The 17961-nt window shown below is 45.1% G+C and overlaps 1 protein-coding gene and 1 non-coding gene across 2 annotated transcripts; one reads left to right on the top strand and one right to left on the bottom strand.

Annotated features, from left to right (window-relative positions):
• The first annotated feature begins 457 nt into the window (after nucleotides 1–457).
• Nucleotides 458–8381, top strand: LOC124670583 (histone deacetylase 5-like). The gene is made up of 13 exons (XM_047207072.1): nucleotides 458–616; nucleotides 1163–1364; nucleotides 1463–1609; nucleotides 1770–1882; nucleotides 3209–3420; nucleotides 4006–4070; nucleotides 4275–4445; nucleotides 4537–4626; nucleotides 5285–5641; nucleotides 6700–6893; nucleotides 7006–7159; nucleotides 7721–7785; nucleotides 7911–8381. The coding sequence occupies exons 1-13, from the start codon at nucleotides 516–518 to the stop codon at nucleotides 8074–8076; spliced, it is 2037 nt and encodes a 678-aa protein (XP_047063028.1). The 5' UTR covers nucleotides 458–515; the 3' UTR covers nucleotides 8077–8381.
• A 216-nt stretch (nucleotides 8382–8597) lies between these two features.
• TRNAN-GUU lies at nucleotides 8598–8671 on the bottom strand. The gene has a single exon. It is a non-coding gene; the product is annotated as a tRNA-Asn (tRNA).
• Between the last annotated feature and the right edge of the window lie 9290 nt (nucleotides 8672–17961).

Genomic DNA, 17961 nt, shown 5'->3' with positions numbered 1-17961 from the left:
TTGTTAATAAGGCTACGTGGCTTAATGTGAGACCAGGAAAATGGGGCCATCTATTAAGAAAGAGAAGATAAGATAAAAGCTTTTTTTTGCCCGTTTTAAAAAAAAGAGAGAATATGCTCGATGACGATCCGTGGGCATTTGGGGTCTATCAATCTTTTGCCGCTACGCGAATTCGAAGTCTCGCTCATATCAAACACGGAAAGCCGGAGCTCCCACTTCCAGGTGGGCCCCGAACGCCCACCCACGGGCCCACGGCCACGCATCGCGCACGCACGCACGCACGCCAGGAGGCTCCACCAACGAGAGGAGCAAACCGCCCAGTCGGCCCACACCGCAGTCCCACCCAGTCGTCTCCGCTCCACCCCGACTTCTGACTTCCGACCCGTCTCGCCCCTTTCGGCCGCCGGTCTCCGCCGTCCGCGCGAGGGGATCGCCGGCACAGGATGGCGGCGGCGGCGGCGGCGTCGGGTTCGGCCCGTGCGGCGCCCAGGGTGGGGCTGCTCTACGACAACCGGATGTGCGCGCACGCGACGCCCGACGGGGAGGATCACCCGGAGAACCCCGAGCGGCTGCGGGCCATCTGGCGCAAGCTCGCCGCCGAGGGCATCGCATCCAGGTACTACGCGCCTCCCCCGACTCCCTGAGCGAGAGCAGCGTGATTTTCTGCGGGGAACCGGTGCGGAGGCGTTCGTATCTGCTTTTTTTTTGTCGCGTACGGTTCCACCGGGAGAGGCGAGGTCCTCGCGCGCTTTGCCTTTGCTTAGTTTGCTCCTGCTTCGGCTGTAGCCATGCCCACTTCGATCTACTGGACATTGCATTATTAGTCTCCAGGAAAATATTAGCACAACGATTTTAACTGTTGGCTTAGGTCTTGACTATTTGAAGTGTTCCAAGGTTCCGAGATAGGATAATAGAGAAACTCGTCATATAGTGGTCCAAACATTTGTGCACTGTACCGCTGAACACAATAGTTTCCTGTTATTCGCGCAATTTTGGGGTAGCCAAGCTATTGCTTATGCACAGTAACTTGGATGGTAAGTTTAAACACCAGCACTACAACTTAAAAAGTGCTGTCCATTCCGTGCATCACTTGATTAGCCTAACTGTGTATGCCTTCGCAAGGTTCTGTTGTGGCTGCAGCCGTAACACCATTTTCTTCCAGGTGTCAGGTCCTGGAGGCGAAGGAAGCCAATGAAAGCCACATAGTCTCTGTCCACACCCAGGACCATATAAAGCTGATGAGGGATATCAGCTCAAAGGAATACGATTCCAGCCGAGATGATATCGCAAAGGGATTCAACTCTATTTACTTCAACGAGGGGTCCTCAGAGTCCGCTTTCCTCGCAGCTGGTTCTGTTATAGAGGTGATTAGCACCTACATTTCCTGCATCATTTTGTGGTCTTGTACAACAGTTTTGACTCCATCAATACGTTCACTAACAATGACTCATTTGGCAAGTAGGTTTCTGAGAAGGTTGCGGCTGGTGAGCTGAATTCTGCTATTGCTCTAGTCAGGCCTCCAGGCCACCATGCTGAACATGATGCGGCAATGGGGTTTTGTCTCTTCAATAATGTGGCTGTTGCAGCTAATTATCTCTTGAATGAGAGGGTGCGTAGTCGAAATTTCCCTGCTCATTTTTCTTCTTAAAGATCAGCATGTGTTGCTCTTGTTCATCGTTTCCTCTATAGGAGCAATCAACTAGTATTTGTTATCATGTGACCTACTGAGAAGGTCAAGTCATATTCTGACATTCTCCTTTTACTTGCAGCCTGACTTAGGTATCAAAAAGATATTAATCGTCGATTGGGATGTTCATCACGGGAATGGCACACAGAAGATGTTTTATGATGACCCTCGTGTGTTGTTCTTTTCAGTTCACAGGTATGACAGAGCACCTTGCAAAGGTTTTTGAGTCGCCGAGCCAAGTCGAGTTGCTAGGCCTCCGGCTCGGCGAATAGTCAACAGAAGTCGCTCTATAGTCCCCATAAGTCGCTGAATAGTCAAGAGTTGCCCTGATTTTGAGAAAATGATTTGGCGATTACGCGGTGACTAATCAGCGACTCAAAAACCTTTGCACCTTGACATTGATTTGGTAGTTTTGTTTAGATTTCAGACTAGTTTCATGATCTTCACCATATCATATCTGCAAAATCATGCCAGTTCTGTTGCCTAGATTTTCAAGGTTTACTGCTCTTTGAATGGATGTAGCACGTGTAACACGTTTTGTAATAGTAAATACTCGCAATTGATATAAATTTACAAGCTCCATTTTTTGACATGGTATTACACTGAGCTGGCCTTGCTGTAGTGCTGTTGGATATAGTATCTGTAACAGTCGACATTAAGTCCCCACGAAACCACCAATCCACTATATGCTCTTTTAGGATATAGATCAGATCAAAATTCCTGTCACGTATGTCTATTGCAAATGTGCACTGCTAGTCGATTCGATCGGGCTGTGAACACAATGAAAATGCTTCAGACTAGTTTGTGACTAATGTGCAAAGGAACCTATTAGGTTTCAACCCAAGCTGTAGGCTTATTCGAATTTCTGCTTCATCCTAGCCATTTTACTGCTATACTTTCTGGATCTACACTACTAATACTGGATTGGCCTCACTTATCTGTTCAAAATCAGCATAGTACTACCTCCGGTTGATTTTAATTGACGCGGGAGTGTGCTACCAATATGCTACTGTTCCTTTTTCACCGCGTCAATTTTTTCAGACCGGAGGGAGTATATTGCATTATGATTGAAAACCGAGTTGTATTTGTTATACAACTCTTGCTCTAATATTTATTTGATTAATCTGCACCGATATTATCTGGAGCAACCAAAACACACAATGTAGATATTTTATCTTTTTTCCCTCTGATTGCGAGAATTTGTAGCCTGCCAGATGCAAGGTGCAAGCTTCTTCTGACATTGTTTTATTAATATAATAGATATCTGTGGAAAACTAGTCTTCTAACTGCTTAATGATTAAGTTTACAACTTAACGTTTTAGCTTTCCTTAGGATGAATTATTGTAACTTGCCATCTGAATAAGGCCTCTCTGAGAACTATCCAACCAATTCTGATAATGCGAAACCTCAAACTTACACAGTCACCATCACTTGCTATAAAAGCCAACTTTTCTGGCATGTAGTATTCTGTTGATCCTTCAATAGTATAAATTGTATGCCACTCCAATGTTTGCTCTGTAGATTTGATTTTGGAAGCTTCTACCCTTCTCAAGGGGATGCATCTCACTGCTTCATTGGGGAAGGAGCTGGTCAAGGGTACAACATTAATGTGCCTTGGGAGCATGGTAAATGTGGTGATGCAGATTATGTCGCTGTATGGGACCATATACTGCTTCCTATTGCAGAAGCATTTGATCCTGATATAATATTAGTGTCTGCTGGGTTTGACGCAGGTAAACAAGTCGGGAAATTCTTAGAACTAGTCCCTACAATTCAAACATCTAACTAAATTTAGGCACTTCTCATTAAGCTTGACTGCTACTGACAACTTTTAGTTTATTTATGCGAGTTAGATGTGCACTTCTTAGACTGTACGCCTCATGTACTTGGATTCCATGTTGCATAGCAAATGATCTTCACTGGTGATATTTTGACAGTCTCTGGAACCGTTGTATTATACTCCCTCTGTTCCTTGATATAAGACATGTAGTTTATTGAGAAAAATATCCGAAATATAAGGTATAATGCGTTGCATCACTCGCCAGGAGAATGTTTTTAGGGATTTGGTTACGTTTTCTATCTCATGCAAACTCCTCTATTTTCTCACCCCAATTAGTCATGGGTAATCTCGCCCAAAACTGGTGTATCTTTTCCTCAATTTGCATTCTTTAATATTCGTGCAAAAAACTATACGGCCTATTTTTAGGAACGGAGGGAGTATTATATTGCTGTCAGCGAACTTCTGCCTGTCTCATCTAGTAGCATGCCTGTTTTTATTACTGCTAGTTTGAATTTCTTTTCACTTATTTTCTTGGTAGCCCTGGGTGATCCTCTTGGTGGTTGCTGTATCACTCCAAATGGATATGCACTGCTATTAACAAAGGTATGCACTCGTAGCAAAATGACCTTTTATTAAACTCACCACACCACGCACTCTCCTGGCCATAAAGAAACATTGATCACGCTTGACCTTGGAGTCTAGGTTAGAAATTTCCATTGATCTCATCAATTTTTTAATATCTCTTATATATTTCTTGGACTTTCTGTTCAGCTGATCGACACTTATGCTTATGCCTGTTACCTGCAGCTGCTGGGTTTTGCAAACGGAAGGGTGGTGATGGCTCTTGAAGGAGGTTATAACCTTAAGTCCATAGCAAACTCAGTTTGTGCTTGTGCAAAAGTTTTGCTGGGAGATAAGTTCGCATTTAACGCTCGAGAGAAGCGACCATTTGAATCTACGTGGAGAGTTATAAAAATGGTAATGGTCTGCACTATACTATTTCTGTGTAGTTCCATCTCCCTATGGATACCTATAATTATGATTCCCCCCACCCCTATGCATTGCCCAGGTACGCGATGAATTAAAGACATACTGGCCTGTTTTGAGCAGTAAGCTTCCGAAGAATGTACCCTTGAGGAGTGCGCCCTTGTATATCGAGGTAAATTTCCTCCTTTTGTTTTTCTTTTCTTGGAGACTTTGGGGCCTGCTTGGTCTAGCCCCCCGATAATGAATTGTGCTCTTATGTACGAGATGTGGATCGCTTTGTTCCAGATCAAGTTATGTTTGCGGGAAACTTGACAACCTCCTCTCTTTCTGCAGACATGTCATATCTATGGTTGCAGTTTTCAAACCGCATTCTTAATGGAAAATTATTTTTTGTTCCAGGATTTTATTGAAGTACCATAATGTAGCCCAATTCCATAGATGAATGCATGTTCATGAGTTATGTGGTCTGTGTTACACAACTCAGTTGATAGGCTATTTCTATATTGTCCACAGGCAGCCCATACTTGATGAACCTTTCTTCGCTGTTGTTGTTGATAAATGCGTCATGTATACATATTCTTATGTTCGGAGATGCCTATCAAGTCTTAACTCTTGCAAAAGCACACAGAGTTATACAGCTTAACTGTATTTATATTGTGCATCTTTAATTTATCTTGTGTCACTAGTCTCACATTCGAATTACCATTTATACGGCTTGATGCATGGAGACTTACTGCTTAGCTGAGACGAATTATAGGAAATATTAACCCAATGGTGTTATGCCCTTGAATAATTTATCTTTCTTGTTTTTTCCGTCGGGAAATGATCAGCCGTACGCTTCCTCTGGTTCTGAGTCTGATGTTGAAGATGTTGATGAGCTTCCTGATGCTGTTTCCTCTGTTGATATTGTTCAAGTTATTGATGATGGTTTAAGTGAACGCATCGCAATGTTGAAACTTGACCAAGATAACGTTGCAACAAAGAACACCTCAAGCTGCACAACAGTTGAACAAAGTCCAACTGATTCAGTTCAAGCGCAAAATGATGGATCTGTGGTGGCGCCTACAAGATTATATGATCTCTCGTTTACTTGGAGATCAGCATTGTCAAAAGTTTATGTTTGGTATGCTAGCTTTGGTTCAAACATGTGGAAACCAAGGTTCTTGTGCTACATTGAAGGTGGGAAGGTAATGTTGAAAACACACCGTTTTTTATATCTTGGTAGGACCATTACGTTCCGCTATTTGAATTTTTTGTAACGTGTCACTGCATTCATCGCAGCCTTGGTACATCCCTTTGGAAAATAGGTTATGATACCCAAATCACTTATGGAGGGTACTTTTGTACTGTTCTCACAATTTGGGAGTAAATATTTCTCGACCTCATACATTAGTCTGCTACGCGAAGGTGAATTAATTCAATTGGATAAGTCGTCGCTGCCCAGAACGATGGCTGCTCATTCTTGTCCCACAGCGGTTGAACAAACCTGCTCTGCCCCATGGCTCTTCATCCTTCCCTTGCTGCTCCTCTTAGTTTTTTCAATCTAGCACTATGTGCATAATCCAACACGAGGATCAGTGTCTATGAATGTAAAACATCATGACCATTGGCTGTAGCAATGACGAAAGAGATTAAACTCTGCATTGCCGACAGTGGCAGAGCTTAGGCTAGACCAACCTCGGCCAGAGTCCCCCTTCACATATGCATGCACATTGGTAACTAGCAAGAAGTTACTCCCCCCTTCACATAGGCTAGATGGAGTATAATTTTTGCTGGCCAAGTCTTCGGTTTAGTGCATAATTTACTTCTCAATTAATGCTTAGCCCCTCCATATTTGGCCTCTAGCTCCGCCGATTGTCGTATCTTCGCTCCTGCCTCTCTAACCTCCAGGCCCAATCGTGGGTTAACCATGCTGACTATCCCAACATTAGAAACCGACAATATTATTACTCTTTATGGTGTCGTAAGTGACTTGGTCTAATCCCCACCACCGATCCACACAAATTTGTAAGTTTTCTAAAGGGTTGTCCCGAAGGAACCTTTTTTGGGGATATTTTGATCTGAGATAAGTGTTTTTAGTGCTTTCCACAAATGTAAAATGCATAAGCGCCTTATTATTAGTTATTATATTCTTTATGAATGCAGTATTCCTTTCTGTCTTCCTTATTGTAACCCTTGTATTTTCCTTTTCTGGCAAGCAGTATTCTTTGTGTAAAAGATTGTTATCTACTTTGATCTGTGGCAGGTGGATGGTATGAGTATATCATGTTTTGGATCACATGACACAAGCCCACCAAGGGGTACCATGTGGAAGAATGTGCCTCACAGATTGTTTTTTGGGAGATCCTCTACCCCCTGCTGGGGTACTGGTGGTGTTGCTTTCCTCAACCCTGAGATAAACTACAATGATAAGTCATACATCTGCATGTACAAAATAACGTATGTATAGTTACCACATCTACGTTTTATTGATCCTTGAATCAGGGCTGGTTGGCACATGATCTTTGATTAGTTCTCTGATTCCATCATGAATTTCCTTTTTTTTTGACAGGCTTGAGCAATTCAATGATGTATTGTTTCAAGAGAATCGTTTAGTGGATAGCAGCGAAGATGGAAAAAATGAGTTTCCGGACTCTCCTTTGATTGGCTTGTCGGAAATGGAGTCTATCTCTTCAAACAAAGCTCTTCATCTTGAATCTATCAAGGTTGGATTTGCTGCTTTCCACATCAACAAGCATACTCTTATCTTCCGCATACAATATTCTTTATGGCTATTAATGAGAATAGATAATATTGCAATCATTGAAAAACTCTTAAATGTGACTGCCCTTGTGGCACTTTGATAAAGGACACTACCGACTTCTTCCATGGCTATCACTGGCAAATCTGTCACTCTTCCAGATGAACTTTAAATTCCAAGTCTAATGCCTGCTGTTAATGGTGGATCCTTTGGTAAGGAAAATGCCATGTCCTGCGTCTTTGGCCTATTAGGTTAATCTGAACTTAGAAGTGCGGACCTGATGGCTAGATCAGACTGCATTTGATACCATGAGAGGTTAAAGAGTCTTGTATCGGTACAGTACAGACTGAAAAGAATAACTAACATTTTTTCTCATGAATGAACACATTTCTAATGCCGGCTTCATCCATGGTCACATAGCTGACACTAGTTAGTTTTAAAAATAATTCTGAGTCTACTGATATTTCATGGCAGACAATCATTTGTGTAACTTATTAATATTTTCCATGTTACAAATTTCCTGCAGGATAGCTGGTATTCCAATGTAGTTCATCTTGGAGAGGAGGATGGTCTTCCAATTCTAACTATGACGTAAGTTCCAGTCTTCACTTGTTCTTTTAGATACCATTTGAGGCATGCTTGAAGGGAAGTGATAAGAGATGCAAAGATCAAGAACTTTTCATGGATAGTGTAAAATTGTTTGTTTTCCCCTGCAGATGCCCCTCAACAGATGTTGCGCGGCACAAATCCGGCGAGCTGCCGTTAGCTCCTCCATCTGAGACCTACTCCGCCACTCTAATCAAGGGACTCGTGGAAGGGAAGCAGCTGGACACAAAGGAAGCTGCCAATTACATCAACGATGCTGCTGCAAGAGGCCTGTAAACTTGTGGAAGCTGCTCGTGTTTTGTACAGCCATTGGGAAGGAAGGACGTAGAGCTTGATTCAGGACTAGGGGAGCCATAGATGCATCGCTTTGTACCAGCGGATAACATTGGGTTTGATTAGGTTCAGTAGGATCTTTCAGAGTTTGCACTGGTTTGATCATTGAGAGAATTCCATGTCTGGAACAACTTTCAGTAGAAGAAAGCGCAATCTCTCTCCCAGCACACCAAACCAAACTTGCCCGAATTACTCCAGTTATCTTTTGGTGTTATGTTATATATGTGGCTGTTGATGTTGTTGCTGAACGGGAGCGCCCGTCGATTAAATTCGACCTGAGGTAGTACATGCCAATAAATTCTGGGAATTGGATGCCTTCAAGATTCAAAATTGCACCATAGAAGAAGCAGAACTTGAACCAGTGAAACGAGGAATCACCAACCTGTTCCAGTATCCGGTAGATAAACGGGGGCGGAGGGAGTACAATAATTGGAAAAGAAAACGAGTAAAAATACAAAAATAGACGCTAGAAGGAGGGCTCGAACCTCCGACCTTGTGGTTAACAGCCACACGCTCTAGCCAACTGAGCTATTCCAGCTGTCTGATTATTGGGCGACCGAGGCTTTAATAATAAGTATCGTTTATCATCACCTCATCACCATTTATCTCACGTTATTTGAAGGTTGAAGCATATGATATTGTGTGTTAAGTAGAATATACATTAAAAAAAAGGACGCAAGAGAGTAGTATCGGTGTACAGCGTGCAAAAGAAATGACTACGGGCCTCATCATTCATCAACCGGCCGCTCAGGATGGGAATGGGCCGGGTCGACCCGTCGGGTCGCTGACCCGACCCAAGAAAACAGGGCCGTTGGGCCAGACAGGTTGGCCTCATATAAGAATCGGGCCAATGGAGCCGGCCCTGAGTGATCCATTGGGCCAGGAGGGCCGACCCACCTATTAATAATTTTTTCATCTTGTCTCAATATATTTTAGAGAAAGGTATATCCGTAGGGTATGTTGGCCTTACTTCAGAGCTGGTTGACCAGGAAGGTGAACTCGGCAAGATGCATGCGTAGAAGGTTTTTTCGATAAAGAGAATATATTAATATCGTGAAGATATCAATTACAACCAGTTTCTGCAACAACGCAGTACCCTATTGGCAGTACGGATGCACTCAACCAAAAAAAAAAAGAAACTAAGAAATAAAAGTCCCGCTACAGTGTACCAGACCTTAGAACAGCAGCACAAACACCACCAAAACAACACCCGAAGTTTAGGTTCTCCAAAAACGACGCCTTCAAGAAGAAAACAGTGCACAAACACTATCGTCCCTCGATCGAAGATATTAGGTTTTCACCCTGAAGATAGTCACCGTTCTAAAAAAAAGCCCTGGTTGAACATTTTTCTATGGACACTCGTACATATTGCGAGCTAGTGCTAGACTGTTTTCCTACCGTAGCAACTCGTGTATCTAAACACAAGGAAACTCGAAACTCGAGAAATTATCTCTGAATCTCGTGTATCAAAGCTCCCGTAACACTTCAAGGAAAAATGGTACAGATTATAGAGCTTTCGTGCATGTATATATATCTTTAGGTGCAACTAATCTAGTCTAGTAGAATAAGATCCATAAATACTGATTAATCAGACTACCAAAACAGTGCTTCACTCGAACAGCATAATCGAAAAAAGTGTATGAAGAAAATTTTGGGTCGATCCAAAATAGTAAAATACCCATTGGACCAGCAGAGCCATTAACTTTTCTCGAATTGGTCGGCCCGCGGCCTCTCAAATTGGCCTTGAGGCCAACGGGGCCGAGGCCAGGGCCAGGTCCGGGCCGGCCCGTTTCCATCCTGACCGGCCGAGTGCCAATACTACATGAAACCTTTTTTTTTTCAAAACGGGGGACTTACCCTAGCCTCTGCATCAAAATAATGCCCACAACCGTTTTTCTTTATTAAGAAGTCTCAAGTTTCAAGTCTTACAAATCACGGATCACATAATGTGGCAGTATGAACAAGCCATCAAAAAATAGAATACATCAGTTGCCTATGTATTTTGTATCCTATTAGAACGCTGCCAACCACCCTGGCTGAAGATAGTCCGTACGACCACCATCAACCGAGTGCATGCAGACTGCGTAGGTTTCCGCTGATCATCCGGAAGGAGATATGACCACATGTTCATCCAGCATGTAGCCTTGTGGATAACATGTAAAAAGAAATTACCTTCTGCTCTATTAAAAATAATATCATTACGACAATTCCAAATTGTGCAAGGTAAAGCACAAACTCCTATACGAATTCGAGCCATAGTTTTTTTTGTCGATCCGGTTTAGCCAATTACCAAACATATTCTTAATATTAAGTGGGGGCGCAATATTGAAAGTAAAATGGACCACTTGCCAAATCAACTTCGAGAAAGGACATCTAATAAACAAGTAAGAAGTGTGTCTTCTGTCACCAATACGAGACTATTAAACACTTGTTCTTTCAGTGTAAGTTTGCTAGATCTATATGGTCAGTTGTTCAAATAGGGTCTACCTTATACCCCCGAGTAGTGTTGCCAATATTTTGGTAATTGGCTCAATGGTGTGGCGGTTAGGTTTAAGCGTCTTATTAGGATGGGAGCGATTACCATTATTTGGTCGCTATGGCTATGTAGAAATGACAAGATTTTCAATAATATTTCTTCTTCTCTTATGCAGGTCATATACCGGTCTACAGCTACACTGCGCTCATGGGTGCCACTTCAACGGTTGGAGCATCGAGACCTCTTTACGGAGGTGTCTTCACGGTTGGAGGATGCAGCGAGGGATATTTTTTCCCAACATGGGTGGCAGCGTGATCTTCGCCTGGGCCCACCTACCTAGTTTTATTTTATTTATCTTGGAACTATTGTAGTCGATTTTTTTTGGTTTTTGTAGCAAATATTGGTACGGCTGTGTGCATCCTAGTTATGCAGAGGTCGGGTCTATTGCTTAAAATAATAAAGTACCCATTTTCAAAAAAAAAAATCTAATAAACAAGTGTTCCACAGATTCCTCAGAATCACAGAAAGCACATGTTTTCGATCCCGTCCAGTTCCTTTTAACTAAGTTATCCTTTGTGAGTAGCACATTTTTGTTTAAAAACCACATGAAGATCCTAATATTAAGTGAAACTTTGAGGTGCCAAATATATTTCCTAAGAAACTTACTATGGTCATTCATGAGATCAGCATAAAAGGATTTCACACAGAAATTCCCACAAGCCATAAGATGCCACACAAAACTATCCGGCTCATCTGTGAGCTGAATTCCCATGAGGCGTTCCACCAAGTGAACCCATTCAGCCCATTTCTCATGAGATAGTACCCTGCCGAAACTAATATTCAACGGTACATTGTTCATCACTTTCGTAACCGTGACATTTTCTTGCCGCACGATATTAAAAAGAGAAGGATAAGAGGTTGGCGGTCCAACTATGAATCCTCCCAGAACCTAATGTTATGTCCATCTCCTAAGACAAATGAACCTCTTTGGAAGAACTTCTCTTTTATATTCGTCAGTCCCTTCCAAAAAATGGGGAGTCTGTCGGTTTTGTTTGGACCTAACTCCTGCCACACTCCCTCTTCATTCACTAATTTAAATAGCCATTTGCTAAGTAAACACTTGTTTTTAATATCGAGCACCTCAATTCCCGAGCCCCCTTGATCTTTTTGACGAGCAATAATATTCCATTTTGTTAACCTATATTTCCTTTTAGTTTGATCACTTTTCTAAAAGAAATGTGATCTATAAAAATCTAATCTTTTCCTCACCCCTTTGGGTATCTGAAAGAAGCATAACAAGAACATCGGCAGACTCGTAAAAATGGAATTAATTAAAACTAATCGATCTCCATATGAGAGCATTCTCCCAGCCCAACATCCTAGTTTTCGTTCGAACCGATCTTCGACTGGTTTCCATTCCTTATTCAACGAAGTAGCAATACCCAAGTAATTAATAGGTAGTTCCCCCACCTCGCATCCAAAAATGGCCATATAGTAATTTTGGACCTCTTAGGCCTTACTGAAATAAAAGATCACTCTTGAGAAAATTTATTTGAGCCCCGACAATTGTTCAAAAATGCAGAGTATCAACTTCATGTTCACCGCCTTCTCAACATCGTGTTCCAAGAAGAGAATGGTATCATCGGCGTATTGAAGAATTGATGTCCCCCTCAACTAGATGGGGTATCAATCCACCAACTTGGCCATCCTCCTTTGCTCTCGCAGTGAGAATTGCCAACATGTCCGCTACAATATTTAAAAGAATTGGAGATAACGGATCTCCTTGTCGTAGCCCCTTCAAGGTTTGGAAATAATGACCTATATCATCATTAACTCGGATTCCGACACTCCCACCTTGCATGAACCTCTCGCAGCCCATTCACACCACAAGTGGAAAACCTTTCATACGCAGGGTTTGCTGTAAAAAATGACCATTTCACTTTATCGTATGCTTTTTCAAAATTGATCTTAAATATAACACACCACCTTCCTATGAAGCTCATGTATGGTCTCATGTAAAACCACTACACCATCTAGTATATTCCTTCCTGGGATAAAAGCGGATTGAGTAGGACGCACAACTTTATGTGCTATTTCCGTAGCTCTATATGTTCCAACCTTTGTAAAAAATTTAAAACTTACATTTAGAAGACAAATAGGCCTGTATTGCTCTATTCTACGTCTTTCTTTTTTAGGTAGTAAAGTGATGACTCCAAAGTTTAATTTAAACAAAGGTAAATCCCCGGTCTGCAACTGCAAATGTCCCCCTTTATTACCTCCCAAGATTTCTGATAAAACTCCGCGGGCAACCCATCAGGTCCGGGAGCTTTATTTCGTTCCATTTGCATAATCGCTTCTAACACTTTCTTCTCGCAGACAATTACGTAATACCATCAACTTGGTTCTCTATCATAGCAAAAGAATTTGGATCTGGCGCCCCAAATAATTTCCTATAATACTCAGTAATGGATAGTTTTAAATTGGCTCGACCCACTATAGTACCTTCATCCTGCATCACTTGGATACTGCATGAAACCTGCCACTAACATATGTACTCTTCGGCTATCCCCGAGTCGAGAAACGACTGGTTCATCCAAACACCACCCCATCGCAAGCACACGAGCTAGCTAAGTAAGTAGCATCTTCTTAGGAGAAGACATATGTACATCAATGGACAAGGACGGAGAAACTATATGTGGACGCCCATCTTGCAACACGGCAGGGGCGGATTCAACTATCTGTGGACACCCATGCCATCTCGCAACACCAATGGAAAGGCAAGGGTTCGGGTCGCCCTGGTGTCTGTCACCCATGTGGAGTGACACGGGATGCAGAAACGTAGGCAGTAGCGCAATCTTGACACAATCTTTTCAATAGCACAAGCCCAATCAACAGCGCGACTCTGCAGACGAGACATAGATACGGATTAGTTAATGTGTATGAATACATTTGCAAAACCTGAAGCAATTCAATGCGATTCGCAAGAACACGGTCCAATGCAAGCTACGCTTTAAAGGAGTATGGTAGTAGCATGGCTAGATAAATTCAGAGAACTGTCGAGTCCGGTGTGGATGTATCTGAGGAGCTAATTAAGCAGTACTCGTACCACCAGCAGAATTTAGAGCACGAGATTGAAGTGAAAAAGGCAATAAAACTCACAACGCCATGAGCGCAACGGCTATGCAAACCACCACCAGCAAGGCGTGCTCCCAGTCCCAGGACGCCGAAGCCGTCGGCTCACCCGGAACCAGCACGGAGTCGATGAGGAAGGCAACTAGGCGATCGTTGTCGACGACCATCTTGGTGACGCCGGCCACGTTCCCCGACGAAGAAAGTATCAGCAGCATGCCCGTGCGTCCCAAGATGTGGATGTCGTAGTCCCGGCCGGGCCCGTGAGCAAGCGTGGCCACCTTCCTGTCGAACATCGCCCCGAGCGCCTCCTCGGAGTAGAGCGTCGCTACGCCGTGGTAAAGCAGAAGTGCGGCCTGGCCGTCGGCGCTGAGGTTGCCGAACCTGCCTGAGCCGAACGCCGCCACCGCCTCGTCGTCCGGGCAGAAGATGGTGAGCCCCGTGCCGCCGTCGTCGCCGGCGATCTGCGCGCGGAACGCCTCGCCCGCGGCGGCAGTCGAGGCGATGAGGCCGGCGAAGGCACCGCACCCGTTGTCGGACAAGATCTGCTCCATCATGAAGGCCTCCGACGTCGCCTCGGACGACTGTCCCTCGGCGAAGGGGGTGCGTAGCAGGAGCAGGATGCTGCAAGTGGCGATGGCTCCGGCGACGGCGAGCGCCATTGGGCAAGGTTTCACTCGACCTCTTGGATTCTTGGGTGCTTGGCCTGGCTCTGTTCTTCAGAGCAGAGGTGGAAGAAGGGTTTTTGGCTCTCAGGCCGCCTGCCGCAACAACAGCCGCGTCGATTCTGATTCTGTCCATGTGCGAATGCCCCGCTCTTGCTTGTGGTGCCTTTCCCTCCTTGCATGGAAATGGAAATGTTGGGAGCAGGACTCGAAGAGATGATGTTGGTCAGTTAATGGCATGGTGCGTTTGTAGCACCTAGGTTAGGCTCTGGTCTGCTGCTTTGAATTTCATCAACTTTGCCGGTATTGTGACAAGAAATGGTTGGCTTTCAGACCATGGCTGATTGAGGAAACTGTGCACTGCAAAACCTCGGGACCTATCAAAGATCGGGACTTTCTACGAAACTACGTGTAGGGTGGATTTGTTAGGTTAACACGTCCTGATAAAATGCCGCACAGCTCAACTTTGTGCAAGATTGGGCGTGGCTGATCGAGGAGATTGTACACTGCTGGATTTGTTAGCTATCAAATCTTGGGAGTTTCTATGAAACTTGGTGTGGATTTGTTACGTTAATACGTCATGATAAACATGCAGCATGGCTGAAATCTGTTGAAAATTGAGTATGGTTTGTTAGACTATGTAATCATATGTGCACGGGTACGGAGTAGTACTCCGACACGTACACATATACCTCTTGTATGCCACGTATGGGGGCTTTTCCCTACGCCTATATAAACACGCAACCGATGCCCCCGGAGGGGTACGCATCGTTCCACCACGACTAACATGGTATCAGAGCGGTCCTCTTCCGCGCTCTAGTTGCCCACGATCTAAAACCCTAAAACCGCCGCCGCCCTAGCCTCTGCGCCGCCGCCGCCGCTGCTCGCTATCGCCGCCGCTCCAAGATCAAGACAAACCCAAGCCTACGACCAAGACACGACCAAACTCTGCCGCCGCAATCTGCCGCCGCATCAAAACACGCACGTCAAGATAAAGATCAAGACCGCCGCCGCATCGGGTTTCTGATCCCCTGACGCCGCCGCCGCAAAAAACCCTACCGTCGTCATGTCGACATCGACCTCATCCCCTACGGTTCTTGCTGCAGCCCTAGGGTCTCCACCCTCGCAGCTGCTCACGCGCGATAATGCGCTGATCTGGAAGGCACTTGTCATCCCGGTCCTTCGCGGCGCTCGTGTCCTTGATCTCGTTGAAGGGAAAGAGGAGGCGTCGGAGAAGACCCTGGAGACGGAGGACGCTAACAACAAGAAGGTCACCATTGAGAATCCTGAGTACTCTGCCTGGATTTCTCGTGATCAACAAGTGCTCCGATGGATCCTCAACGCCCTCTCCCCCGACGTGCTCGCACATGTTGTTGGCCTTGAGACCTCGGCCGAAGCCTGGGCTGCCATCACCGCGCACGTTTCCTCAACGTCCAAGACCAGGGTGCAACAACTCCGCTCCGCCCTCAATGACACTCGAAAAAATGATCTCTCTGCTGAAAAGTACTTTGCTAAGATGAAAGCTATTGTATCTGAACTTGTTGCTGCAGGGAAACCTCTCGATCCCGACGATCTCATCTGGTATATTCTCAAGGGTCTCGGCAGTCACTACAACACCCTCCGCACTGCCGTCAACGCCAACCCCTGGCACCACTCTTGATGATCTCCTCAGCCAGGTGCAGGCGTATGATCGCATGCATAAGGCGGATGAAGGCTTCACTTCGTCTGCTAACGTCACGCGCCGAGGCGGTGCACCTCCACGTGGACCTGAGCGTCCGCGTCAGGACGATCGTCCTCGCCAGCAGCAATATGATGAACGCCCACGCTATGATGAGCGTGGACGTGGCGATGACCACGGACGGCAGGACTCCCGCGATCGCCGCGACTACCGCGACCGTCGTGATGATCAGGGCCGCCGTGATGGTGGTGGCTTTCAAGGGCGCCAATATGATGATGATCGCCCTCGTCGTCGCAATGATGAAGACCGGCGCGATGGAGGTGGGCGTGGTGGTAGGCGTGACCGCCAGCCCACCCCTTATGTCAACACCACCTGTCAGATATGTGACATCCATGGGCACCCAGCCCGTGACTGTTGGTGGCGCTATGGTGATGATCCCCGTGGTGATTGAGACCGTGGGAACAAAGGTGCCAACTTTACTGGAGTCGACACCAACTGGTACTATGACACTGGCTCCACCGACCACATCACCAGCGAGCTGAGCAAGCTCCATACTCATGATAAATATGATGGACATGACCGTGTCCGCACTGCTGAAGGATCAGGTATGCATATAGTAACATTGGTCATTCAGTTTTATGCACCTCTAATAACTCTTTCAATCTTCGTGATATCCTACATGTTCCAAGTGCTTCCAAAAATCTATTATCTGTTCACGATTTACTCTTGATAATCATGTTTTCATTGAGTTCCATCCTTTCTTATTTTTGATTAAGGACCAAGCAACACGGCGAATTCTGTTTAAAGGCCCCTGCTATGGAGGACTCTATCCCTTGATGCCTATTTCTGCTGCGTCCTCCAAGCATGCTTTCATCACAATAAAGCCTTCATCATCTACATGGCACTGTCGTCTAGGACATCCGTCTTCATTTGTCGTTCAACAAGTTCTTAGAAGGAATAAAATAGCTTACACCCCAGAAATTACCCCATATGTCTGTGATTCTTGTCAGCTAGCTAAGAGTCACCAGTTGCCATATCCCATCTCCACCAGTAGATCTACTACTCCCTTTGAGCAAGTCTTTTCTGATGTATGGGGTTGATACGTCTCCGACGTATCGATAATTTCTTATGTTCCATGCCACATTATTGATGATATCTACATGTTTTATGCACACTTTATGTCATATTCGTGCATTTTCTGGAACTAACCTATTAACAAGATGCCAAAGTGCCGTTCGTTGTTTTCTCGCTGTTTTTGGTTCCGGAAAGGCTGTTCGGGCAATATTCTCGGAATTGGACGAAATCAACGCCAAACCTCCTATTTTTCCCGGAAGGCTCCGAACACCGAAGAAGAGTCGGAGAGGGGCCGGGGGCCACCACACCATAAGGCGGCGCGGGCCAGACCCTGGCCGCGCCGGCCTAGGGTGAGGCCACCCTGTCAGCCCTCCTGCGCCGCCTCTTCGCCTATATAACCCCTTTCGACCTAAAAATGCAGTACCAATTGACGAAACTCCAGAAAGACTCCAGGGGCGCCGCCACCGTCGCGAAACTCCAATTCGGGGGACATAACTCTCTGTTCCGGCACCCTGCCGGGACGGGGAATTGCCCCCGGAGCCATCTCCACCGCTGTCTCCACCGCCATCTTCACCGCCATCGCTGCCTCCATGATGAGGAGGGAGTAATCCACCCCCGAGGCTGAGGGCTCCGCTGTAGCTATGTGGTTAATCTCTCTCCCATGTACCTCAATACAATAATCTCATGAGCTGCTTTACATGATGGAGATTCATATGAGTTTTGTATCACTACTATTCTATGTGCTACTCTAGTGATGTTATTAAAGTAGTTTTATTCCTCCTGCACGGTGTAATGGTGACAGTGTG

The sequence above is a fragment of the Lolium rigidum genome, chromosome 7, assembly GCF_022539505.1.
Source record: "Lolium rigidum isolate FL_2022 chromosome 7, APGP_CSIRO_Lrig_0.1, whole genome shotgun sequence".
NCBI classification, from domain to species: domain Eukaryota; kingdom Viridiplantae; phylum Streptophyta; class Magnoliopsida; order Poales; family Poaceae; genus Lolium; species Lolium rigidum.
The sequence above is the reverse complement of the archived record's forward strand: the minus strand, read 5'-3'. Positions and strand labels throughout refer to the sequence as shown.

What these genes read in the sequence shown, in the direction of transcription:
- LOC124670583 (XM_047207072.1), top strand. Translation starts at nt 516, where the DNA reads ATGTGCGCGCACGCGACGCCCGACGGGGAGGATCACCCGGAGAACCCC. An exon ending in TTGTTCTTTTCAGTTCACAG is followed by an intron (nt 1,883 to 3,208) that starts GTATGACAGAGC and finishes TTTGCTCTGTAG; the next exon opens with ATTTGATTTTGGAAGCTTCT. An exon ending in CTTCCAATTCTAACTATGAC is followed by an intron (nt 7,786 to 7,910) that starts GTAAGTTCCAGT and finishes TTTCCCCTGCAG; the next exon opens with ATGCCCCTCAACAGATGTTG.